At 37.0% G+C, this 24,213-nt stretch overlaps 6 protein-coding genes and 1 pseudogene across 14 annotated transcripts; 4 read left to right on the top strand and 3 right to left on the bottom strand.

Moving 5' to 3' along the window:
* Positions 1 to 779: 779 nt before the first annotated feature.
* On the bottom strand, positions 780 to 4,386 carry LOC124176507 (cell division cycle protein 23 homolog). 4 transcript variants are annotated; one of them, XM_046557886.1, is made up of 9 exons: positions 4,266 to 4,323; positions 3,630 to 3,953; positions 2,897 to 3,561; positions 2,636 to 2,815; positions 2,400 to 2,564; positions 2,048 to 2,294; positions 1,609 to 1,873; positions 1,305 to 1,461; positions 780 to 1,224 (listed from the first exon to the last, which is right to left on the bottom strand). In XM_046557886.1, exons 2-8 carry the CDS (start codon positions 3,731 to 3,733, stop codon positions 1,348 to 1,350), a joined length of 1,740 nt encoding a protein of 579 aa, XP_046413842.1. In that variant the 5' UTR covers positions 3,734 to 3,953; positions 4,266 to 4,323; the 3' UTR covers positions 780 to 1,224; positions 1,305 to 1,347. The 4 variants fall into 4 exon arrangements, with proteins under 4 accessions (XP_046413842.1, XP_046413841.1, XP_046413840.1 ...); XM_046557885.1 differs by having other exon boundaries at positions 1,317 to 1,461; XM_046557884.1 differs by having other exon boundaries at positions 780 to 1,461.
* Positions 4,262 to 8,092, top strand: LOC124176511 (ultraviolet-B receptor UVR8-like). Of its 3 annotated transcripts, XM_046557895.1 has the most exons (5): positions 4,262 to 4,399; positions 4,533 to 5,109; positions 6,050 to 6,274; positions 6,449 to 6,613; positions 6,697 to 6,950. In XM_046557895.1, the coding sequence occupies exons 1-5, from the start codon at positions 4,373 to 4,375 to the stop codon at positions 6,858 to 6,860; spliced, it is 1,158 nt and encodes a 385-aa protein (XP_046413851.1). In that variant the 5' UTR covers positions 4,262 to 4,372; the 3' UTR covers positions 6,861 to 6,950. The 3 variants fall into 3 exon arrangements, with proteins under 3 accessions (XP_046413851.1, XP_046413852.1, XP_046413853.1); XM_046557896.1 differs by lacking the exons at positions 6,449 to 6,613; positions 6,697 to 6,950 and adding an exon at positions 7,695 to 8,092 and having other exon boundaries at positions 6,050 to 6,278; XM_046557897.1 differs by lacking the exon at positions 6,449 to 6,613.
* A 219-nt stretch (positions 8,093 to 8,311) lies between these two features.
* Positions 8,312 to 10,371, top strand: LOC124176513 (protein FAM92A-A). Of its 4 annotated transcripts, none has more exons than XM_046557903.1 (8): positions 8,314 to 8,446; positions 8,548 to 8,649; positions 8,784 to 8,912; positions 9,034 to 9,214; positions 9,331 to 9,555; positions 9,775 to 9,807; positions 9,891 to 10,052; positions 10,139 to 10,371. In XM_046557903.1, exons 1-8 carry the CDS (start codon positions 8,415 to 8,417, stop codon positions 10,265 to 10,267), a joined length of 993 nt encoding a protein of 330 aa, XP_046413859.1. In that variant the 5' UTR covers positions 8,314 to 8,414; the 3' UTR covers positions 10,268 to 10,371. The 4 variants fall into 4 exon arrangements, with proteins under 4 accessions (XP_046413860.1, XP_046413859.1, XP_046413856.1 ...); XM_046557900.1 differs by having other exon boundaries at positions 8,548 to 8,685; XM_046557901.1 differs by lacking the exon at positions 9,775 to 9,807 and having other exon boundaries at positions 8,548 to 8,685.
* Positions 10,372 to 10,698: 327 nt separating this feature from the next.
* On the bottom strand, positions 10,699 to 12,117 carry LOC124176514 (heat shock factor-binding protein 1). Its single transcript, XM_046557905.1, has 3 exons — positions 11,599 to 12,117; positions 11,354 to 11,420; positions 10,699 to 10,955 (listed from the first exon to the last, which is right to left on the bottom strand). The coding sequence occupies exons 1-3, from the start codon at positions 11,695 to 11,697 to the stop codon at positions 10,867 to 10,869; spliced, it is 255 nt and encodes an 84-aa protein (XP_046413861.1). The 5' UTR covers positions 11,698 to 12,117; the 3' UTR covers positions 10,699 to 10,866.
* An 868-nt stretch (positions 12,118 to 12,985) lies between these two features.
* LOC124176509 (phospholipase A2 group XV-like) lies at positions 12,986 to 16,823 on the top strand. The gene is made up of 7 exons (XM_046557892.1): positions 12,986 to 13,386; positions 13,574 to 13,716; positions 13,827 to 14,061; positions 14,152 to 14,379; positions 15,408 to 15,579; positions 15,656 to 15,778; positions 15,870 to 16,823. The coding sequence occupies exons 1-7, from the start codon at positions 13,284 to 13,286 to the stop codon at positions 16,078 to 16,080; spliced, it is 1,215 nt and encodes a 404-aa protein (XP_046413848.1). The 5' UTR covers positions 12,986 to 13,283; the 3' UTR covers positions 16,081 to 16,823.
* A 942-nt stretch (positions 16,824 to 17,765) lies between these two features.
* On the bottom strand, positions 17,766 to 18,923 carry LOC124175620 (the record flags this gene model as incomplete). The annotated part of the gene is made up of 2 exons (XM_046556019.1): positions 17,766 to 18,539; positions 18,651 to 18,923. Coding segments are annotated over 2 exons (669 nt in total), but the record flags the coding sequence as incomplete, so codon positions are not given.
* Positions 18,924 to 19,204: 281 nt separating this feature from the next.
* Positions 19,205 to 24,200, top strand: LOC124176383 (annotated as a pseudogene).
* The last annotated feature ends 13 nt before the right edge of the window (positions 24,201 to 24,213 follow it).

Genomic DNA, 24,213 nt, shown 5'->3' with positions numbered 1-24,213 from the left:
AATTATTTAGACAACACGGTTTTCTGAAAATCCATTATCCCCTACATCGTTAGGAAAATACGCTTTGTTAAAATTTGAATGGAGGGATTTTAATTTATAATTGGCCGAGGAGTTGGTTTTTGAGTTGTCCTCTTACATTTCCGAGTAGGACAACTTAATGATGTCTCAAATTGCAGTGTTTTGAATGTCCACACTAATACCTATATAAAGTATGATCGGATTAGCGTGAGAGTGAAACAACAGTTCAGAACTATCAGTCATTACTGCATGGCATTTTCTGAAGCGTTTGAACAATAATCATAAAATACACAAAGTATGCCAAAAGTTCCGAGGCGGTTGAATAACTTGAATACTTCGAACCGTAGCAAAAATGGTTCATACCAAGGTTGTAGGATTTTTTCACGGCTTTTCAGTCGTGATGTTGGACTTGACTTTGAGAATGACGTTGAAGGTCATTTCAAGGTCAAGGCATCGAAAGCTAATCCAATTTCAGATTCTTAAAATTCAAGATTACAGATCTAAGATGACGGTCTGACACACGCATGATTTAATAATTAGTCGTGATTTATACCTTTAAGGCGATGCTCTGTTCGATTTCGACGTTGTCGTATATATATCGAATTATCCAAGTTCACATATCTCAAGTATAATGGCCCCATTTTTGGAGAATTCAAGATAAGTACGATGCAAAAATAAAGAAATAGCATACATTCTAGGAATTTACTATTACGATTCGTAGAATCCATAAAATTTCTTTATTTCTGCGTCAAATGAAAATGTATTGCAATGTTTTTGTTCAGAATAAGTCCTTTTTCACGTTTGAGATACGTGAACTTCGATATTTGAAGATATGTAGATATTTAATGATATATACAACAACATCGAACTCGACTGGGGTACCCCCTTAACGATACTAAATATCGTACAGTTTAAGATAGATATAGATTTTTAGTAAAATGGCAGTTTAATGAAATAAAAACTGTTTAAAAATGGCGTATGTACATGTGTTTTTAACCGATGTCTACGTTCGTTATGTAAATACACAGATACTTACAATTACGTTCGTAAAAATTCTACTAAGCTAGAAAAGGGCAGGGGTTTTGTACAACGGAATATATGAAATGAGTATAGGAAGTTTCTGCCGAGAAATCCACTTTTTAAAGTGTCAACACACGATTTGTCTCCCTAACTTTTTATTCTATCCCACTATTTGAGGAGCACTACCTGTAACATCAGAAAAATTGATGCGTAGTACTCCTTGAACTTTAATATGGTATCAAAAATGAATGGACAGATTCAGGAACCTGCTTAGCTACCCAGAAATGGAGCGAAGGAGCGCTTTCCGCTTTACTGCGGTGGCGTAAAAGACAAATTCATTGGAGATAATTGATTTCCGGGCGTTCCATCAACGCGGCTACCACTTCCTTCCGCAATTGGATCAGTTTCATTCATATCTTCGATCTGAAAATACGAAATTGCCTTCAAACTTATAAGCCATCTTTCGAACTTTGCGAGAATTTGAAAAGATAGCCATGTAAAAGAATCGGATTTTCTTTTAATAGCGCGAGACGTTATTACGAATCTAAGAATTTTGTTCTCGTTTCTCACCACCATTGGGTTTTCTTCCACCTTTGCTCGTTTATGAGCGATTGTTCTGAGAAGGGCTTTAGCCTCTTCCTTAGTTTCGTCAAACTGCAAACACTTCTGAGCATAATGATTGGCCTGGTCTAATTGATCGAATTTCAAATGGTACGTTGTTAAATATTTGTACGCGTGACTCAGCTCGCCCCTATCCGCGTTTCTGTGCTCGTCCATAACAAAGTCCGTGTATGCAGCTGCGGCGTGATCCTGCTCTCCTAATTTTTCATAGAGCCTAGAAATGAGACGGAAGATTTCTTTAGCCAATATACTCGCCGCATTTACAGAAAACCTAGGAAACTAAGTAGAAAGAACACTTTCACATCTATTAAATCCAATGCGTGAATGAATTTAGCTAAAGTTAATTCAATGACACTTCGTTCAGTAGTGGTAAATGATTGTTGCGTACGTGGCTAGTTTTATCAAGGCCATTCCTTCGATGTCTCCGACATTGCAAGCTTTATAGTAACACTTCAGTGCATCCTGAATTTTTTCCTGCTTCTCGTAAGCCTCGCCTAAAGCGAGAACCATCCTGCTGTCATGAGGTCTGAGCAGCTGTGCTTGTTTGTAATAGTACAAACCATAAAAAGGCATTTTCAGGATCTCGTATGTTTGACCTAAGCCGTACCAAGCTCTATAGTCTCTTCGATTCACCTCTAAAATAATTATGAAAATACTTGAACGGTTTCGACGATTCGTAATAATTTCCTGTCTCATCGCTGTACCCAATCATTTTTTTATTCAACAGCAAATCACCTCACCTATGGCTTGTCTGTAACTGTGGATAGCAGCATTGGTATTCTTCATTTCCATAAACTCGTGACCAAGTAGAGTCCAAGCAGATAAATACTGTGGATTCAGTTTCAGTGCTCTTTGGAAGTATAAGGCAGCTTTTTGATGATCCGCTCTTAAGCTATAGTAATTTCCTGCAAGCAACTGTTTCAGAATTTACCGATACTACTAGGATAAAGTAACGCCATAAACTTAACTATTTTACCTATTATGCAACAAGTTTCCAGTCTATATTTATCAATTTTTGTCGCCCTGTGTGCCAAGTGTGCTAATTCAACTTTCAGCTCTTTCACGTAGAGTAAATTCGAATACGTGTCCATATTGTCCAAACAATAGGGATCGTCTTTTATTATGCGTTTGAATGCTTCTATTGACGCATCAACGTCTGAAAGTGCGAAGGTGACGATTAGGATTTTCTTAATGTGAAGATTCAATGGAGGTATAATCAATTGAAAACAAAGTAAACCTCGTTTGTAATGAACAGCAATCGCGATCTGCGCGAGCACATATCCATTTTTCTCAAAGCCCATTGACTGCAGTTCGCAATAGACAGCCATACCCTCGTCTATTAGCTGTAATTCAAGGTACATATGAGCCAGAAAAAATTTCTTCATCCAGTGATTGGGTAGGCTGAGATTCTCGAGCTTTTCCCTATCTGTAATAAGCGCGGCAAGTTCAAGCCACGTTCCCCAATGCATTGGCTGCTTTCGAACAGAGTTAACAAACACCTCAGTAGCTTCCTTGTCAAGGTGCAACTTCTTAAGAACAACTCCGAAAAGATAGAGACCAAAACCATCCAAGTTTCCAGCCGAGTGATCCTTTCGAAGATCAGCACAGAGCTGCTTTAGACTCTCATTCTTCAATGGATCTGGCGGCAGATCCGTCATGTCATCTATCTTTTTCTTTTCCCCAGACAAATAGCGTGAAAACAAATGAAGAAACCTCGCTTTAGGCATTTTACAACCCGCCGTGAAGAACGCAGCTCTGTCATACTCCTTTAGGTCAAAGTAACCTTTTGCCAATGTGTAGTCGTCCTCCTCATCCTCTGTTGTATCCGCAAAACTCACATCAACAGTTACATCGTGAGCATCCAGTTTCACCCCTTTGAGGGAAAAATTTAATTCTCCAAGCCTAGATCCGAGATTTAAATCAAATAAGTTTATAAATAGCGTGTGAATGGGCATGAACGTGTTTACTACCATTTTCTCGTGTGCTTTAATCCTCGGTCAGAACACTCCGTTATTGCTTTGAGTAAGTCGCTTTTTATTTCTTTCAGGTCGTACTTCGCTATCGAATCTTCCATACTGGTTTATCACATACAGAGATTTGCCCGCAATTCTTACAATATTTTTATAGGTTAATAGTTCCGGCAGTCGTTGCCGGTAAACATTGTCAAACGTCACTTTCACTCTAGGCAAGCGATGGCCCGCAACTGAGTGATAATACCGCATGTTGCAATACCAACTTTTTTCGTAAGCTTACCCACCGAGTAAGGATGCATGTTCAATTTTTACACAATTTCTCTACTCAGAAAAATACAAGACGACCACAAATTGAAAAACAAATATCTTCTGTGCAGAATGATTCGTACATTATACAGTACGGGTACTTTTCGCAATTTTCGATTCCCAGAAAGATCTGTCGCCGTATTTCTAATACAGGACTTGACATTTTATGGTTTTCCGTTAAGGTCGTAGTTCTGTGAACTACAAACCAATGACTAGACTCAAATGTGTGTTTTACTCACGAAGTTTTACTCGTGGTTTTCATTCGTATGAAATATACAATACCTGTCGTAAATATTTTAAGCAGTAGGGAATCGGAAATAAACTTACGTATTTAGTCGAAACCCTAAACACGGTCTTCGTTTATTGCATCAAACGAAAATGTCAAGTTGTCAAGCAAATACATCAGAGCACGTGACAATCAGTTGAGCAAAGTAATGAAGACGTTCCATCTTCTCTCATGGGTAAGAACCGCATATTGTATTACAGAAAACGTATCGAATATAATAGTGCAAATACATAACGAAGAACTAGAGGCGTGAACATGAGTGATAAATAAAGCGATGAAATTCGTATAACGGAGCTGATGTTCCGTAGGGTGCAAATTCCCACCGTCAACTGGGCCACGATGTTGAATCGGAGCAATGCCTGATCCCGACGGCGGTAAATTTGAACGACCCATGCGGCCGGGGGCCGAGTGTCTCTGACATAACAAAAATGAGCGGCGGGGCGGGACATTCTTTGATTTTGAATAGGCAGGGGGAGGTTTATTCCTGCGGACTAAACGACAAGCACCAGGCCGGTGCTGCCGGGACGAGAAAGTATGTCGAAAGTTTGGTAAAAATAGACGCCCTGGGAGAGGCAACAGTCGTCGACATTGCCTGCGGTTGGGACAGCTCAATGGCTGTTGATGACCGGGGTCAGTTGTATGCGTGGGGATCGAACGCCTACGGGCAATTGGGCGCTGGGAAAACGCCCTCGCAGAAACCGGCGATAATTCATCTGAAAGAAACCGCACCGGATCCGGTTGCGGATATTGCAATGGGACTCAGGCATTCAGCCCTCGTAACCACTAGTGGAAACGTTCTCGTTGCTGGATACGGCAACAAGTGCCAATTGGGAATAATTGATGAATCAAACAAATCTCTTAAAGCTACCGACACTTTCACTCAAGGTGAATCACACACCTACCTCAGGGTAGAGAAATTTTATTATATAAAAATAGTATCGTTACGACGCGTCTCTACCGCTGTTACTCAATTTACTTGGCCGATGAAAAACATTTATGTACGAATTCTGAATATAATTATGTCATTAATTTACCCCGAAATTTATCATGCACAACTCCATCGACTGCACAGGATACTTTAAAACATTTGCAACATGCAATATAGACGCTGTCTTCAAGCGTTCTGCACTTTACAGTGTGTGGCAATTTTACAAAGAGAGAAAAAAATATCGAATCGTAACTAAACGGATGAACAAATAAGCTCAACTTTTTCGCAACAGGCAGCATCGGGTGATCGTAGTGATCAGTAGCTCAGCGTAGTTCATTAAATGTTATTGAATAATGGAGATTGAGCAAATTGTTCTACACCAAAAACATTTCGAAGTTGTAAATAATAGCAGGGAACACGCGGATATACACAAGAAGATGAAACCATTTCATTTGACCCTTGAAACCCAACAACTTTTACATGTTAAAACAATTTTAGGTGAAACCTATCATTGTCAAGATTGTATTTGACCTCACGAGTTGAAATGAATTACCCTGTATATACATGACAAAAAATTTCGAAATTCAGGATACACCAGTTTTTTTATGTACGAGACTCACTTAAATTTTGGAAAATGCTAGAACACAACGGTTGTGCAAGTGATGTAACGTGTTTTTATGTTAAAAGAAAATAAAATTTTTATGAGTCGAGGTTTTTTCCGATAAGAAGTACAATTACAGGCACTAGAGGCACTTTACGGTTGCAGTCTTAGTTGGAAATTAAATTTGTTTTTCAAATTGATGACTATATGTTTCATACCAGTTTGCTGATTACATATATTTTTATGGAAATTTTTGTACGAATGTTTTGTCATAACTCTGCATGTATAAATTACAGTGCCTGGATTAACTGGTATAAAAAGTGTCGCATGCGGCCAACACCATACGATAGCACTGTCAAAAAATGGTGATTTGTATGCATGGGGTGACAATAAGCACGGGCAGCTGGGGTTCGATCCGAAGATATATGCGCGTCTTGAAACGCCTCTAAAATTGGAAAATGTAAACGTAGGTCCAGATGGTAAAATTTTCACCGGATGGACGCATACCGCTGTGCTTCACGGTAGGTACGACACATTGATATAAATTATATACACGGATGGGTGAGTTCACTTATATGCTGCGAATAGAAAATTTCAAAAGAATCGTTGGAAGAAGACAAACATAGGAAGGAAAATAAGCCAGAAATAAATATTTATACCACGTTCGTATAGTAATATGTTTTCCACAAGTATAGATGGAAAAGTTTTCGCTTGGGGTAGAAATACTTACGGTCAATTAGGACGCGGCGCTGATAAAGTCCTTGCGGAATCTCAACCGACTTGGCTACCCAAAGTTATAAAAAATGTTCCCGAGTTCGTACAAATCGCTGTTGGATCGGAGCATAACATTGCTCTCGCAGGTAAAAAGAAGAAACGTAAGCTTAAGAAGTTCCCAAGGAGCCCTAATACACGAGGACAAAAAAATCTTTCATGTTTACCGCAGAAGACGGTTCGGTGATGTGTTGGGGATGGAACGAGCACGGGAATTGCGGGAATGGAACTGTTCAAGACGTTAGAGAACCGGTACGAATCGATGTTCTGAAAAACGGAATGGGAACTCTTGTCGGAACGGGTTACGGGCATTCGTTTGCCGTTGTGCAATCCTGAAGATGCAAAAAAAAAAAAAATGGCCAAGATCCGGTGGGAGAAATTTGGCAAATTTGAAACGCCACACAAAGAACGTTCGGCTGAATGTTACACTCAAACATCAGAATTGTATAACGTACAATGTTGAATTAGGCAACGGAATTAGTGAAAATTATGCCTGTAAATAAATTATCCTTTGTGTATGTATATATGTGTATAATATGTATGTGTTTCATAAAATAAATGCCTCGTTACGATGCATGCCGCTTGCAAAACAAAGTTGTCGCCTAAAACGAATCCGCTGCAGGGTAACAAGTGTTACGCGTCTTCAGGATTACACACCATTCTCTATCCCCACTATAACCCTACCGAAACGCACGTAAATACCATGTGTGGACACTTTACCTTTAAAAATAACCAACTGAAAGCATTCTATATATATATTTGTACATTAATGGTGAGTGGTGTAATATTTTTACTATTTAAACCGCGAGTTCGACAGCTACACCATCAGATAATTTCCATTCCTCAGTGGAAACAGTCGCTACAGCTGCAGTCGCCTAGTTCACGGTTACACCGAAACTTCAAAATGAAATTTCTAACGGTACGTTGATTCGATAAGTTTAATTTAAAAATAGAATTTCTTTCGTCAAGTTTATAAAGAAAGACTACAACATTTAATGTCCGATTACAAATGTCCCATTGGATTTAGGAACATTTTTTTAGAAAGACTTGTTCTCTCAATTTTCGCAGTTACATTTCAATAAATCCATGAAAATGTGACTTAAAAATTCACACATCGAAAGAAACGAATCGTTGTCTCAAAATTCTTATCACTATTTCATCATTGAATAGATTCTGTGCCTCGTCATCTTGGCAATCGTCTTCGTTACGGCGACACCGATCGACGATTCGGATCTTACGGGAGGATCCGATAACCAGTACGAGACACCAGGGGAGAACCGCTACTTCATCAAGAAAGTCTTCAAGAAGTTCAAGAAAATCTTGCTGTAAAAGCCCGAGGAACAGATTCTCAGCTATCAAAACAAAAATTTCAACCCATCATTTCCACGGTGTATAACAAATTCATACATCGACAAGATATTCATGCATAAATCATAATTACAAAACCCGTATATAATTATCATCAGTACCACCAATATGTCGATACCTCAATTCTGTTATAATATAGTTCTTAAGTGTACAATGTTATTGTTGTTGGGAGAGTTTTCTACCGAAGTGTTTTTAAAAAAATAAATTTTATTCTCTAACCGGATGTATGGCATCGTGTTTATGTATTTTCTTTTCACTCCAAAAATTCCTGTATACAACTTTTTTGTTATAAAATTCTAACGTTCGGTAAAATTCAAACGGAAAACGGGGGCTCGCTGTGGGGCGCATGGTTGCTTCACATTTGACCACCTGTACATAAAACATCACCTGTGCAGCTAGGCAACTGACGCCCCTGTTATAACAAAACAGTGGCCGTTGTGCTTGCGCGGCGTTTACATGTGCAGAATTTAGAAACGTCAGAGAATCGAAATAGCTGGTGTTTGATCGTTCGTTTGAGAAACGATGTTACGAATAAGGTCTCAAAATCATATCTGGTATGTATTTGATCCAAAATCAGATGATGGTTTATCCTTTCACACGCTGATAATAATACAAGCAACATGTGATTAAAGTTAAATTCATTCAACTTCTCCAGCGAACAAGAAGCCAAATTTGTTCAAGAACGCATATCCGCTGTTGAAAAACACTTCGCCGAACTGTGCACAATTTTTGCTGCATTTACGAGAAAGGCTGCAAGGTTTTTATCCATGCATCTATACATCATAATAATCACGTAAATTTTATTCCGTTAAGTGTACGAAATATCGTTTAATCGAGGTGATCTTTTCTCCTATATTCATGCGGTGTATTATTTATTCTCTTGGGGTAAAGATTGCGCGATAAAAACGACGAGGTTGCCAAGGTTGTCCAAAATTACGCGGAGTCGGAAAATATTAATCAATCTCTCAGCAACGGCCTGGCAAATTTTGCCACAACGTTATCGGTGATCGGAGATTACAGGTATGATTGACTTATCGACGTGAAAAGTTTCGTTATGCGAAAGTAACATGTAAATCAATAACCGAATGATAAATAAGATGAACTTGCATCATAAAGCTATGCGAATTTCGATATTTTCCAGAGACGCCGAAGTTCAAAGACTGGACAGCAAAGTAATATCTCCGTTATCGCAGTATGCTGTTATTTGCAAGCACGCCAGAGAGGATGTAAAAAACACTTTCGCCGCACGTGACAAAGAGCTGACAAGACGAAAGCACTTGGACAAAGTTAGGGAACGTAACCCAAGAAATCGCCAAATGATCGTATCCTCTTTGTAATCGAATACATGCACTTTTTGTTTGTTACGCACTCGATATTACACCCACGTGATTTCCTTAATCTTGAACAATAATGAAAAAAAAAAAAACTCATTAATCAGTCTCAAGCTGAATCTGAGTTAATGAAAGCTACGGTCGAAGTATCACGAGTTGTTAAAGGATTGGAGGAACAAATCGACTCGTTTGAAAGGCGGAAACTACACGACGTCAAGTCAGTTTTATTAGATTTTGTTACCGTAGAACTTGGCTTTCACACAAAAGCTGTGGAACTTCTTACCAAGGCTTATCAAGACGTCGCTGAAATTGACGAAGCAAAAGATTTAGAGGTACGAAAAGGAGCATTATTGTTTATGGGATTGGCTGTAAAACAACTAAATTATCCGCTGTTTGGTTCCCAAAGTTATATTTTGCACGATATTTTCCTAAAGAAACAAACATTGCCTGGAGTTCGTTCACAATTTGATAATTCTCACGTACTAAAGAATACAGTAAATCTATTCGACTAATCCTTGATTCACGATAATTCTCCTCTCCTGGGCTCGCAGGACTTTCAAGTAACCCGAGGAGATATGAATGGGGTAAAAATATACCAATTCTCTAGTGGGTTAAAATTTTCTTGCAACACCGATTACGGAATTAATTTTTTGAACCGAAATTGCAGGAGTTTAGAGAAGTTATGCGTGTCCCGGAGTCTGTATCACGTCTCGACACCGTCAGACGGGCATCTTTCCGGCAAGCCTATTCCCTCACGAATCTAGCCAGCCGTTTTACTTCCTCCCCGATCACTTCCAAATCGAGTCCCAATCGACCGACCGAATCTTTGGTAAATATAATTTTTTCACATGGTTTTGTTTAGTTTCTTCGTCAGATGCGATGATAAAGGAAAGTATTGCATTGAATTTATTTTAGGAATCGCTGAAGACTGGATTCACAAATTCTGAGTCCACGAGGATCGAAGAATACGAGCAAAGCTCCGAGGAATCAGACTCTGAATCAATACAGGAGATATCAGTGAGACACAGGCACAAAACCATGTAAATGAACTTGTAGTAACAATATTGATATCCGATTCTAGGAGAACCTAATAGAATATTCATCGCAGAATCGACAAAGTGGCCTAAGCCTAAGAGCAGTGCCTGCTGCACCCAACTACCAAAAATCCCTCACATCCTCAGTCATCCACAGTATATCTTACACGTAATTGATGCAATTTTGCATCGTACGAAATAATTACTTTCGTAATGAGCTAATCCATTATTCCTAATTAATTGCTTGGACTCGTAAGTGCCTGGAAAGTATTCTTATAATTTATTTTTTTCTTTTGCTTGAGCATTGTAATCCCATGCGGGAATCTATGATTTTAATTTTATAACTGCTATACATTGATTGTAATCTAGTTAAATTATGGAAATGCTAATGTTAAGTGATGTAAGCTTTTCTTGTTGTTTGGTAAGTTTTATGTATCATGGTAGTAAAAAAACAGTGCATTTATTCGTATGTTTTAAAATACAACATCGTTTTCTATGCCAGCTGTACTTCTGACAAATAAATTTGCGTTGTCACGCATATGCATTGAAGACGATTGTGTTTGGTGTATTATTGGTTAAGATTTCAACTCTTGTAGTTTCAGCTTCAGCTCACTTGTCCGGACCCTCGACACCAGCCTGGGTCATTAGATCAGCGATATTCTTCTCGAGATCGTCTATCCTGTTTCCCATTTCATCTAGTATATCTTCATTAAGGAATAATATTCAATAATGAACTGAACGACATAAACAGTCTGTTACCACTGAAATTTTGGTGTTTACTTACATATTTAAAATTTTAATTATTCGCTATGTATATTGAAATGGGAATCTTGTCAAAATGCTGGTTCTCTTGATGTGAAAATCTGACAACGAGCATAACAGTACAGCATTATATTACAAGTTCCAAAATGTGTGCAAAGATGCTCAGTTTTCTACCTTTTCTTAATCTTACAGAAAACCTAAAACAAAAGGTTTTCAACTGACCTATGTTGTGGTTATTAGAAAATTATACAATTACACTTGCGATTTTTTCAATGCATGAAGAATAGCTTGAATGTTGTCACTAAGTAACAATACTATGTACAAGAAAGGATATTTCTTCCGATGATCTGATCTGACATGGTCTGAAATTTGTTCTGCATTCGCTGAAGCAGCGCCTGTACCTAAATAACATCAACATAGGATTGATTAGCGATAAAGAGACGAGTTACCGCGATCCTTGATACTTTTGTTTGTGTACATTCATATTTGTTCGTTTGCAAAATCTGAGTAGTACCAAACAGAGAAATATTGAACTAAACAACAAAGATTTGGCAGTGCTGATATTTTTAGGTTACGTACATATTCGGTGAGTTCCTGCATGTTTTTTGGCTCAGTGTTATTACCGACAGCGTAATTCTCGTCGTCTTCGGTTTTTTGCTCCTGCTTGACGTCAGCCATGTTGTTTAAACAAACTTTTCCGTGTTTTTTATAACCTAGCGAACCCCGCAACGAGACGGAACGTAGATGCGTTTTACGTTCCGCACACTGACGATATGCTTTCCCAGTGCTTCCGTATCGCTCGTCAAACAATATCAGACGAGTCCGCGTGCGTATCCGTCGGTAAGAGTCATGAAGGAATGGTCGCACTTGTCAGATGCGAGATGCATAACGACGGAAAAACGACGCTACAGGGAAGGAACGCATGCGTCGATTTAACCGTAATAAAAGAGCGGATCGCGTGGGTGATAGTTGGAGAAAGGCACGATCTGAGAGGCCTAATCTTTGCAGGCGATTGATCAAACAAACTCCGTTATGCCGGCTATCAGTGAAACGCATTGATCGCAAGTTGTATGCGTATTCGTTACAGATTATACGGTCGAGAATCACGCAATTCACAATTAAACGGAATAAACAGCAAAGATAAGTGATTAGTAATGCCCTTGGTAATACCCGCGATAAGCGAGATACAACGCGCCAAACCATATTCAATTTTTAACAAGGAAGAACTTGTTCATTATCACGTATAAGAATGGAAACTGGAAGATTTAATATTCTTGTTAACTCCATTCTACCACAATCCGCAGATGGTCTTACGAAAATTTGAATTCCGTGTATTACTTAATGTCTTTCCGTTTAACGTTGAATCAGCTATTAAATTTTACGCCGTCGTACGTATCCATTTACAACAACATCGTTATAGAAATAATAGGGCAGAAATCAATATTACTGATATGAACACGTTACCGAGATTTACGTATCTAGCGTACACATGCAAGGTTTGAAAATGGTGAACGATATAGATTTCTTGACGGCCTTGTGAGTCAATGCCTTGTGTTTGCGAATAATAATTCGAATCCTCAAACCACTGCCTCTGGCATGTTTCGCAATTGGCGGCAACAACTTTATTTATAGTTACGCGTGTGCGCAATTGCTTGTCAAAAATGTCATGTGTTTTGGAGCTATCAGCTGAAGCCTCGAGTTCGTTGGTTTATAGAAAAATTTACAATTGCGCACGTTTCTATTACGACATCTTTCTGATGTTGCAAAAGAAAATATCGATAACATGCCGATAACGCATCCTCGTAATCTGTCATCGTCATTCGATCAATAACAATTAAGGCATCGATACACATGCGCATATTTCGTGGCATACAAAAGCACATGGTGTCATTTCTGTCAGATATCACGTGACTCCGTGTCGACCTATCGGATTGGCCGACTGTTCTAGCTGAACATATTTTATTGGTTCATCACGCTCGACCTTCAATGTCGGTGCTCTATGAGTTAGCGCATTGAATGTTGAATAAATTTACTCATTTCACCAGCGTGCTCACAGTTCAGTGATTCGCAGTGTGCGTTCGACGCTTAAAACACGAATTAGCCATACTCCAAAATTAAGCTTCGTTATTTAAACACGGTTGGTTTCATTGTTATTAGTAGTGTTGATTCCACGGACATTCGTGACAGCAAGTATAAGGAAGAAAAATAAAACGGAAATAGTGCGACAATAATATCGGGCTTAAAATCGCTCAGGCTTGCGAAAAATGCGCTTCAGATCGATAATATTCATCGTTTTGTTCTCTTGCTGCATCCAAGGGGAAGCAGGATGGCAGAAAAAAACCAAAGAAAGATCACCGGTGATACTGAGTACGTAATAATATCCACGAGTAAAAATAGTCTTTCTCTGTATCCCAGAATTGAGACGAAAATCTTGTTTTTTTCTTTTACTCTTCACTCCCTTGCTGTTTATATACCTCGTAAGTCCTTGGATTTCAACAGAACTGTCGATTTTGAAAATCGTGCTTTATAAGCGAAGCTAAATATTTTTTCACAGTTCCGGGAGATGGCGGAAGCCAGGTCGAAGCAAAGCTCAACAAGTCAAGCACAATTCATTATGCTTGTGAGAAAACATCGAACGATTATTTCAATATTTGGCTCAATTTAGAACTCCTGGTGCCATATGCGATAGGATGCTGGGTATGACTTTGTCAAAATTTAACAATTAAAAATCGAGCATACACTTATGTATCATTGTGAGGGAACTTAGGTACTCGTGCGATAATGAATTGGTAATGGTAAATTTTTAGATCGACAACATGGTCCTGAACTATGATAATGTTACAAGAACCACATATAATCAGCCAGGAGTTGATATTCGAATACCTGGCTGGGGCGATCCATTTGTCGTCGAATATCTGGATCCCAGCAAAGCATTTCCTGGCTCGTATTTCAGGGACATTGGAAATATGCTGGTCGACAATATGGGGTATATTAGAAACGTTTCATTACGCGGAGCACCCTACGATTTTAGAAAAGCACCCAGTGAGTATAATAGGTTTTATAAGTAGTTAAATGCTGGATAATATCGGCACACATGTTTGTCTCAATACGAATTTGGGCCCTATTTTTCAGACGAGAATCAAGACTTTTTTGTTAAACTAAAAACTCTCGTGGAAGAAACTTATATAATGAACAATAATCAGCCTGTAACGCTACTCGCTCATAGCATGGGTTGTCCAATGACCTTACTATTCCTACAGCAACAGAGTCAGAAGTGGAAAAACAAGTACATCGAATCTATGATTACTTTGGCAGGCGTATGGGGTGGATCGGTCAAAGCTGTCAAAGTTTTTGCAATCGGTAAGTTGAGCTGTAGAACAAATCTGACCGAGATTAACTATTGAACTGATTCATTTATTTACTCAAAGGTGCAAACAATAACATCATGACTGTCATTTTGTGTCCTGGCTTCAATAATTGTTTTTAGTTGTTTTTTTCTTTGCATTCTAATCTTACAAAGAAAAAGAGCTGTCGTAACACTAGAGGTTAATAATTATCCACAATACAAGCCTATTCACTTATCACGCATATTGAACATTTGCTGAGTAATGCTCCAAAACAATTATTTGTCTCCAGTCAACAATGCATCGCAAGAATTTACACACAATGTGAACATGACTATAAGAAAACTATTGAATATGTGTGATTCTATCATGGAATAATTTCTCACAAAGTTGAAGTTACTAACTTTGATAACATAAGGCATTTGTAGGGTAACTTGAATTATTTCAAAACTTTAGGACTGATTAAAATTCAGTAAACCGCACTTAATAAAATATAAATTGCCCATATGATGAAAACTCAATGTTTTGTTACGTTATCATTACTAAATTTGATCTCGTGATTTTTCTTCTTGTTTACGTCCTCTTCACGACAACGTATAGAATAAACTGTAACATTTTTTTTTATCATTCAAAATATACAGAAACAAAATATTCTTGAGATACATTTCTTAACTTTTGCAATGGCCACATAATTTTTGATAACCTCCAATGTATTTGCATAACCTGTTACTGCATTTGAATAACGAAAATACTCCTAATAAATATTAATTAATTGATTCATACATCTAGCGCATGTGAAGATGCACATTTTAAACTGAAAAGTAATAACAGTATCGCAGTCTTCTTAAAAAAAGTTCATATCAACGACTTACGATTTTAGAGAGAATAGTTTCGTTTTTTATTTGTTCATTTCCTCTCAAACTAAATAGTGGACTATACTGCCCTGAAATACTTGTTTCTTGGTCAATACAATGTTTTCTTTCTGGAAGTTGAAAGTGTAACTTTTTTAGCAGTTTCTTTATTTCGTCATTCTGTTCGTTACAGGTGACAATTTGGGTACCTATTTTCTGCGTGAAAGCGTACTGAGAGAAGAACAAATCACAAACCCTAGTCTAGGATGGTTACTACCTTCAAAATTGTTCTGGAAAGAGACGGAGGTTTTGGTTCAAACAGCTACTAAAAATTACACTCTTGCCGATTTACAGCAATATCTAATGTGAGATAAGGTTCTTTTTCAAAAACTGAAAAATATTTCTGTGATTCTGTGATTTATCATTCCTCAATGTTTTTAGAGACATAAATGTACCAAATGGCTGGGAGTTTCGTAAAGATACCGAAAAGTATCAGCTCCAGTTCACAGCACCTGGAGTAACGGTTCATTGCTTGCATGGATCAAAAGTGGGAACAGTCGAAAAGTAAGTTTTGCATCTTGACTGTTTTGAGTAAGGATTTTCTGCAAAAAACACTGCAGAAAATGTAACTTCAAATTTGCTCGTAATATTCCAGACTATCGTACGGAGATCTAAGTGATTACCCTAAGCTTGTTTTGGGAGATGGCGATGGGACAGTAAATTCACGCAGCCTGGAGGGCTGTTTACATTGGCAGGATAAGCAAAAGCAAAAAATATATCACAAGGAGTTCCCAAAAGTTGACCACATGCAAATACTAAAAAATGTTGATATATTGAACTATATATCGAATGTTCTCAAAGTTTGATATTTTGCTCGTTAATATTAAATCCTAAAAAAATGCTAAAATTTATAAGTATGAGTTTATTTAAATAATTTGTGATAAGTTACTGATTTTTACAAAATAAGTTTACGTTCTCAAGGATTATTATTTAACTACAATACTTTAATTTCTATTGTTTTTATTTCGAGACAATTTTAAGAATATTTCGAGAAATTCTCTTGTTAAATACTGATAATTAAGTTATAGCATACTGCTTCTGTGTAGACGGTCAAAGTGCTTGTTGATATGCTCGATTTACTCAAAAGAATCACCACGTGAACATAACAACAGCATGTAAAATTTGCTCTGTGCGTTCCTACATGTAAATATAAATATTAGATTTTCCACAGTTTGTTCGAAGTTATAACAATATCTGTCCTCCAATTTAGTGTAACCGTAACTACATCAATATGCGTTTTAAACAATTTTCCACTTCCAAGTTACCAATTATATTAGCATGGATTTCATTGTGATAAAATCTATCTACCCTAGACCAAGATTTGTATAGTTTTATTTTGTTTGTACAGAACCGTGTCATACTAGATACCCTTATTCATGGGTTGGGAAATTGTGAATGTTAAAATAAGATTTAATTTTAAATTCGAAATAGATGCTCTCTAAATCGTATTTATTTATTACATATGTGTATATAAAAATTACTTTACTGTGATTGCACGTAATTATACACAGTTTGTGATATTATGGTTGTATAAAAAAAGATATTTAGATCCTATGCTATTTTCTTTCTACATTCATCAAATGCTACTGATTATGATTAATTAATCTTGATAAGAAACTTTGTAGCTAAAATTATGTCTAAGTAGAAATGGCAAACACACGTGTCCAAAATTGCAATCTTATCTAACTCAATGATCTGTATTGCAAAATTGATCTCTTCTCAACATACGAGTCAATACAATGCTTTTTTCTCCTCGGGAAAAGTGTTTCTGAAATTGGTTAAGAAAAAAAGAAACGAAAAGGTAGTGTAGACTATCTTGATAAGAAGTAGAATGTTTGTACCAGGCCGATATTAGCGTGGAACTATAAATCCCCTTATCAGAACTGTGTGATATCCCTATATTGAGCGCCGCTCAAGTTTCACTGAGATAAATGGAATTTGCTTACAGTGCACGATTCTTGGCACTAATGCTATGAGTTTTCGATACGCGATGAGAATTTTTAGATTAACATTAAACTCAATACCCATTGAAGAATTGATTAAGTAGTATCTGTTATTACTAATTGTAAGCAAACATCTCTAATTGTGATTCAAATGGGAATGAATATTCAATTTAATTAATTATGCTTACTAATGAACAGCGATATATTGCTTTATATTGATTTGTTTAGCACCAGAAGAGTGTAACTCAGTTTGAATTCAACTGATATAGCAATATACATATACACACAGTATATTTTTATTTTATATGCACGTCCAATAACACATTTGTGGCTGTAAAAAAAATTCTGGTTCGAGCATTAAGTTTGACTGTTCATTTTATATGTAGATAGCAGGGCTACGCATTATTTATATGCATCTATTTAATAATATGGCGTATTCCACGATAACTCCGAAAGTAACTAACGAACACCAGTTTTCAATTTTTTTTAGCGGAATTGGAAAACCGGATACTCTTAGGGCCAACTATCCTGCAAAATGAAAATTATTACCGGATAAGTTAGGGTACGGATGAAATTATAGTTTCTTGCAATTACCGACTTATTTACAACTAGCCGACCCGTCTTAAATTAAGTACTGAAGAAACCAGTTGTATTTCATATATTTGAGCATGGGTATGCATGTATAGACTTGGTATTGCAAATGAGACGTATATTTCGTATTTATTCTGTACGACGGTTCTATCGTGTACAATTATGTTCATCGTCGTGCTATTTAAGGGTCGGATGTCCACGCGCTTTTCGAATAATCTTACTGTAAATATTCGTGACTTTTTAAATCATTCAGAAATGTATAATAATGAAATATCCCGCAACAATAGTCGCGTATGCATTACTGCTATTATGCCAAATAATAATCCCTGTAGAACTCAAAATTTAGCTTTATGTAGTGCAAGTTTACAAGGTTCTGTAAATTTTCCAATAATGGGATCGTACGACCGATAACGTTCCATTTTCATAATGGCAATTTTGTTATGCATTTCCATTCCCTGATCGTAAAACATTTCATTACAATTACGCTCAGTAAGACCTTCATCTGCATAGGACAGTGTACGTCTGTAAAAAAGCCACGGCTTATCTTCGGGTGGATCTGGCCTTGGCTTCATAGGAAAATGAAGGCGATACTCAATCTGTGATGTGGTTCGATAATCTGTACAGCCGTAATTGTATGGATATAGTTTACACATAGATGATTCCAGCACATCCTTTCGTTCATCATCACTGAAACAGGCAGAATTCATTTCTCGATACCTCAGTGGTTTATTTAATTATGGCCAATCGTACCAGATACCTATTTATAACAGGATTTTGAAACTCCATAGGTTTATTCAGATGTAGCAGTCAAAAATGTTTATCAAGCGTAATCTAAGTTGTACAACCATTTCATACTCAGCTGTTAAACTGAAGGAGAACATGTTCAAAGTACTTCTGTGTGGATAAACGGTAATATAATCATCTTTCAAATTTATCTCTTCCAGTTTTTTATGGGTCTCTGATAATCCAATTTCTTCACTCTCCGGACCCAGTCGCCGATATGTGGATGTATGCAAATTTCCATTAGGTGGCTTAAAATCCGTGTTATCTCGTGGTTCTGCAAGTGCTAGTGATTGCCTGTTCACAGATTGATTCGAAAAAATCTGTACATACGAAATTTATGATCAGTTTGTAACTTACCAACCGTAACGCAACACTTTTGGATTCCCTGTACTTGATTTAGGAATCTCTAGCGATTCAATCAATATTGGTTTCTCTTTTTTGTCGAGGGGAAACACTGACTGCAATTAAATATATTGACCACGAATAATGTAATTTATTATTTTCATTCTACATCAGCAGTAAGAGGATTAATCCAGAAATGGATAATCAATTATGTCACTAAGTAATCTCACATTAATGCTGTTTTGTCTAGACATGATCCCGGACAGCTTAGTGCCTGCACATATATTATCAAAACAATTATTACAATCACAATTTTAGAGAAAATTCACATATTAATTATAAACATGACAAGACATGTTGAAAATGTATCATAAAATATGATCCACGTGTATGGATTATTTTTGTTTCAGTTTAATCAATATTCAGATTTTTGTGGCATTTATTTGTTTTGGGAGTGGGAATACATTAGACAAGATCAGTCATTAGCAATACGAAATATGAGTTACGATGGACAGAATCTAGGAACTACCTCCGCTAAAAAGGCGAGCGAAGAATTCAAGGAATCTATATCATCTCACAATATGTCAAAATTGTTATCATCGGAAGATATTCAGACAGATATTCGCAGCTGTTACAGTTCCGAAGATGAATTTGTCTACCTCTTGTATAATGATATCACCCAAATTTTGATGACAAAGTAATGGAAGCAAGTTGACAATGTTATATAACTGTGATTACTGTAACTGAGCTACATTTTTTAGCTGGCATGGAACTAGTTTGCAAGAGCAGATGGTTACGGGAAGTTACTCTCAGATGACGATGCCTGACAAGAATCATAAGGTGGCTGGTGCAAAAAATTTGTCCCAATTCAGCGCAGCAAATCACGCTAAGGTATTGCATACAGCCAAAATTTGTCAAATATTATTTCCTCCTGAATAGAAGAGTTCTAATAAGAGCAAAACGAAGCCGAACATTCAATTTTTGGCGGAATTGTCAGTAAGAAACAAAGCATAGGATCCTTTCAGGAATCCAAGTGCCAAGGGTTCAATTCAGCAGATTGGATGACACTACAAGATGAATATGTTCAAGTGGAATTTCCAAATAAGAATACATACACAGGCCGTGTATGTCGCAAACAGATGGAAGGAGACGGTACATATCGATGGAGATCAGGAGAAACTTACAAGGTACTATTAAATCAGTAGTGTATATGTGGTGACGGTAAGGTGAGTTTGTAAATTCGAAATAAGATTGTCGGTTCACATTGTCCACAGGGAGGATTTGAACAAAATTTAATTGAAGGTAAGGGCAGACTCGAATGGAATAACCAGAGCTGGTACGAAGGAGAATTCCACAACGGTTATCGTCACGGTACTGGAACTTTTGTGTCAAATGATTATGGACGTTTTTACACTGGTCAGTGGTACATGGGTCGAAAACACGGAAATGGGTAAGTTGTATTTTTGAATATTCATGCCCTACAAGTGATCACGCCGTTAGAACATTGTATCTATATTGATGTAACACTAACTTATAATTTTTGGCTTGTATTACAGCTATTGTCGTTATAACAAAGAAGATGACTATTATGAAGGAGATTGGAATATGGATCAAAGACACGGGACTGGTTACCGTGTTTATGCAAATGGCACTCGATACATTGGGCAATGGGAAGGCGGAGAGCGACATGGAGTGGGAACAATGGTTTGGTCTAATGGGGATGTATATCGAGGTGATTGGGAAAATGGAATGATGACCGGGTAACACCTACATTGAGTTCTACCGAGGAGTTTCGATATGCCCTAAAACAAATGTATGCGATTCTCTTAATCTTATTCCTTCACAATTTAGCTACGGAGAGTATGTATGGAATGGATTTTTGAACAAGTCACTTTCTTGGCCTCAAGAAAATTCCTATATGGGAGACTGGCTAAATGGAATGAAACATGGCAAAGGTATCATCAGCAAAAACATGCACCTTATGCTATTTTATATCATTTCTCATATTTAGGTGTTTTGAAACTCAAGTCAGTGGGTGGTGCAAAGTATTCTGGTGGCTGGCACATGGATAAAAAACACGGGTATGGTATGATCATCGGTAAGTTCTGAAAATAGTTAGTTAACACATTTTCGTTTATGACCTGGGGTCCCACACTAATTAACACAACCTTCTGATTTCTTTCAAGGCAATAGCGGTGGTGTCACTGAAGCGGATCCTCTATTTCTCAATGATGTATTAACACCGTTGGATACCGATGCAACTTATTTAACAAATACAATTTCTGATCATGATCTCGAAGTAGACCTTGAAAAAAATCGAGACCTATCTGAGTATTAAAGTTTACAGTCTTTCCAAATTACTGTGCTGATTACATCCAATTTACTCGAAAGAGTTGATTTTTAAACGGTTACATTATGCTGCAGGACTGACCCCAAACCACCTTCAGTAAAACATAAACAGCCCAGGAAAACCACCATTGTGGAGCCACTACAATGTCCATCTGTGTGGTTTCACATTCAGAGATTATTGCAACCAAAAATTGAGCCTCGCTCTCCGTCTATCACGTCATCTATTATGATTCGTTCAGGAAAGTGTCACATGTGTAGCAGTGAATCTGAGTGTACTTGTCTTTACGATTCTCCAGGTAAGTTATTCGGCTAAAATTGATAAAATATTTAAGTACCAGTAGTATTTTTGTATCTGTACCCATAAGCTAATGTTTCACAAAAAAGTACCTACCTTATACACATACCTGTAGAAAATCTGCGAGAAAGCAATTCTACAGAGACATCAGAGATGATATCCTCCTGCTTTCGATACAATACATCGAGTACATCATCAAAGTTGTGTAAACATCCTGAAAAGTTCACAGAGGAAGAAGACTCAGTAGAACAGACGGAGGAGCAATATGAGACATGCTGGGTTCACAAATGTATAGCAAGACACATACTTCGATTGCGTAAAATATATAGGCTGTATGCGGAATTGTACTGTTCAGAAAAAGGAGTGCCGCATCGTTTATCAATGGGTAAAATTGCGCTCTGGCAGCTCATGAGAGACTGTAACATCCATGCAAGAGGCATCAGCTTGATACAATTTGAACGATACATTGGTCAGTTGAATGCTCTGATTTTGCATTATTTGTTCAATAAATGATAACTCTGACTTTAATACGATTTTTGCACTTTCTGACACAGCTCTCAATAAATCAGCATTTATCGATCAGGTATATTACCCTTTTGAAAGGATAGAGTTTTATCAATTCCTACATGCGCTACTTGAGTTTTCTTGGCATATTTACACAAAAGAAGGTGATATAGAAACGGAAGCTGTACGTGGAAGATTAGCTGGAGGATTGCATAAGCTCCTAATTGAAGATATTTTTCCAAATGCTGGAAAGCACGTTGGTCAGTATGGCCAATAACTATTATTTCATATCAGTGAAATAGCAAAGTAAATTGTGTGACCTAATTATAGGAAATGTTTCAACTGTCTACCGAGATCTGTTTCCGATTTATTCCGTTTATCAGTTATATTGTGATGTTGGCGTGCCGCACACAGCCAAAAAATTTCTCCAAGCCACATGCATCGCTAAAGGTGATTTATTTTTTATTGAAGAATACAGTTCTTTCGATTCATTTCGTTTGTGACTCTTCAACTGCTCTTTTAATATCATGGTATTACTGAATTGGGAATATGATTCAGTATAAGCCACCAAAGAATATTCAATCATTCTGCAACATAATGAAGAGATTGTGGTTTCTTTCAAAGACTTGAATAGAAGTGTTCTATAATTATTATAAACTAGTATTTTATTCATAAGTAATTCCATTATCATTTACCTTATCAGTGGAAAATTAAAATTATTATAGGTTCCAGCGATCCGAAACCATTACCTTGGCCCAAACCAAAGATGACTGCGATTCCGTCATACTTCGTTAATGGAATAAACGTTGTTACTGTTGGAGAAAAACTGAGCTATATTCCAGCAGGAAAGCCTAATCTACAATCACACTCTATTGAACGTGTATTAAATTATGAAGACGATTTAGGTAAGGTGCCAGTGATCAAGACGTTGAGAATGGCATTCACACAGGCATTCATACATGTGTTATAGCTCACGAATTATTTGCCTTGAGACACATTGGAGCTCGAAAAATGATTTCAATTATGGCCACAATTTGCCCAGGGATAAAGGATCAGGAAACTGATATGATCATTAATATGGATTATGAGGCAAGTACGATTGGTTTGGACAGATAACTTATTGTTGGAGAAACGTGAAGGTTAACGAAGAATACATGGTAATTATAATCCACTTGATGTTACAGCTCTCCTTTCTTGAGTTCTATGAAATATTATTAGAGGCTGCAAAAGTTTTGATCTACGAGAAGAAGGTAGCGATGCAAGAAGAGGCCTGTAGGGTAACAGCAAATGCAAGTGCAACAATGGAATTACTGAATCATTCACAGATTTTAGAACCTACCAACACGAAACATAAGTCGTCGAAAACTTCCAAATACAAGAAAAAGTGACTTCATGGAAAATTTAAAGCCTTCAGTGACATTTAAATCTCTCTAATGAGATTGATTAAATTTATAGAAAAACGTGTACATGAAAGAGGAGCAGTAACTTCAGTTTTCCAATTTATTCACATAAGTACAAGTTACTCTACAAAAGTTACGTCTTAAAATATGATACATATCCAGAATGCCAGGAAATGATAAAATGTAAGTACTATATATGATAAATATCCAGAAAAACAATAAATCAATAATTACAATCAATTAGTGATAAATTTAAGAGTAATATTAAACATCAACAACAGACTAGAACGCATGCTTAAAAAAAAATCGTTACCACGCATTCTCACGTGGAGCGAACTTGCATAGTATTACGTTCACTGACGTTATTACACGTCATTTTGGCATACAAATTACAGTTAAACTATCTGTAATTCCACCGTTCTTTCATGTCAAATCGTTTTTCCGTTTCTATATCAAAATAAATAACAACGTGTACATAATATATAATATAAGTATGATCTGTTAAAACTTCAATCGAAACATGGCACTGATAATTGTTAGTGTTTTTTTCACTATCCAGAATCGTGAATATCACATTCATCTAGTAATCAATTATAAAGGATTATGACTGGAAACCATATTCAAGTTTGAACGTTATTTTTTATAGATACTCGTAGATGTTTATGCGAACATACGCTACTCAAGGTATCTATAGCGAATAACAAATCGGTGATAAACTGTCGGATTTTTAAA

This window comes from Neodiprion fabricii, chromosome 2 (assembly GCF_021155785.1).
Source record: "Neodiprion fabricii isolate iyNeoFabr1 chromosome 2, iyNeoFabr1.1, whole genome shotgun sequence".
Classification (NCBI taxonomy): domain Eukaryota; kingdom Metazoa; phylum Arthropoda; class Insecta; order Hymenoptera; family Diprionidae; genus Neodiprion; species Neodiprion fabricii.
The sequence above is the reverse complement of the archived record's forward strand: the minus strand, read 5'-3'. Positions and strand labels throughout refer to the sequence as shown.

Excerpts from the sequence above, each read along its gene's own strand:
- LOC124176507 (XM_046557884.1), bottom strand. The coding sequence starts at position 3,733 with ATGGAAGATTCGATAGCGAAGTACGACCTGAAAGAAATAAAAAGCGAC. Across the intron at positions 1,874-2,047 it reads GCCTTGATAAAACTAGCCAC|GCTCTATGAAAAATTAGGAG; the intron begins GTACGCAACAAT and ends TCTCATTTCTAG. Across the intron at positions 1,462-1,608 it reads TGGAAGAAAACCCAATGGTG|ATCGAAGATATGAATGAAAC; the intron begins GTGAGAAACGAG and ends TCGTATTTTCAG.
- LOC124176511 (XM_046557895.1), top strand. The coding sequence starts at position 4,373 with ATGAAGACGTTCCATCTTCTCTCATGG. Across the intron at positions 4,400-4,532 it reads CGTTCCATCTTCTCTCATGG|GGTGCAAATTCCCACCGTCA; the intron begins GTAAGAACCGCA and ends GATGTTCCGTAG. Across the intron at positions 6,614-6,696 it reads GCATAACATTGCTCTCGCAG|AAGACGGTTCGGTGATGTGT; the intron begins GTAAAAAGAAGA and ends TGTTTACCGCAG.
- LOC124176513 (XM_046557900.1), top strand. The coding sequence starts at position 8,415 with ATGTTACGAATAAGGTCTCAAAATCATATCTG. Across the intron at positions 8,686-8,783 it reads CTATACATCATAATAATCAC|ATTGCGCGATAAAAACGACG; the intron begins GTAAATTTTATT and ends CTTGGGGTAAAG. Across the intron at positions 9,215-9,330 it reads CAAGAAATCGCCAAATGATC|TCTCAAGCTGAATCTGAGTT; the intron begins GTATCCTCTTTG and ends CTCATTAATCAG.
- LOC124176514 (XM_046557905.1), bottom strand. The coding sequence starts at position 11,697 with ATGGCTGACGTCAAGCAGGAGCAAAAAACCGAAGACGACGAGAATTAC. Across the intron at positions 11,421-11,598 it reads TGCAGGAACTCACCGAATAT|GTACAGGCGCTGCTTCAGCG; the intron begins GTACGTAACCTA and ends GATGTTATTTAG. Across the intron at positions 10,956-11,353 it reads AGATCAGATCATCGGAAGAA|TAGATGAAATGGGAAACAGG; the intron begins ATATCCTTTCTT and ends ATGAAGATATAC.
- LOC124176509 (XM_046557892.1), top strand. The coding sequence starts at position 13,284 with ATGCGCTTCAGATCGATAATATTCATCGTTTTGTTCTCTTGCTGCATC. Across the intron at positions 14,062-14,151 it reads CGATTTTAGAAAAGCACCCA|ACGAGAATCAAGACTTTTTT; the intron begins GTGAGTATAATA and ends CCTATTTTTCAG. Across the intron at positions 14,380-15,407 it reads TGTCAAAGTTTTTGCAATCG|GTGACAATTTGGGTACCTAT; the intron begins GTAAGTTGAGCT and ends TGTTCGTTACAG.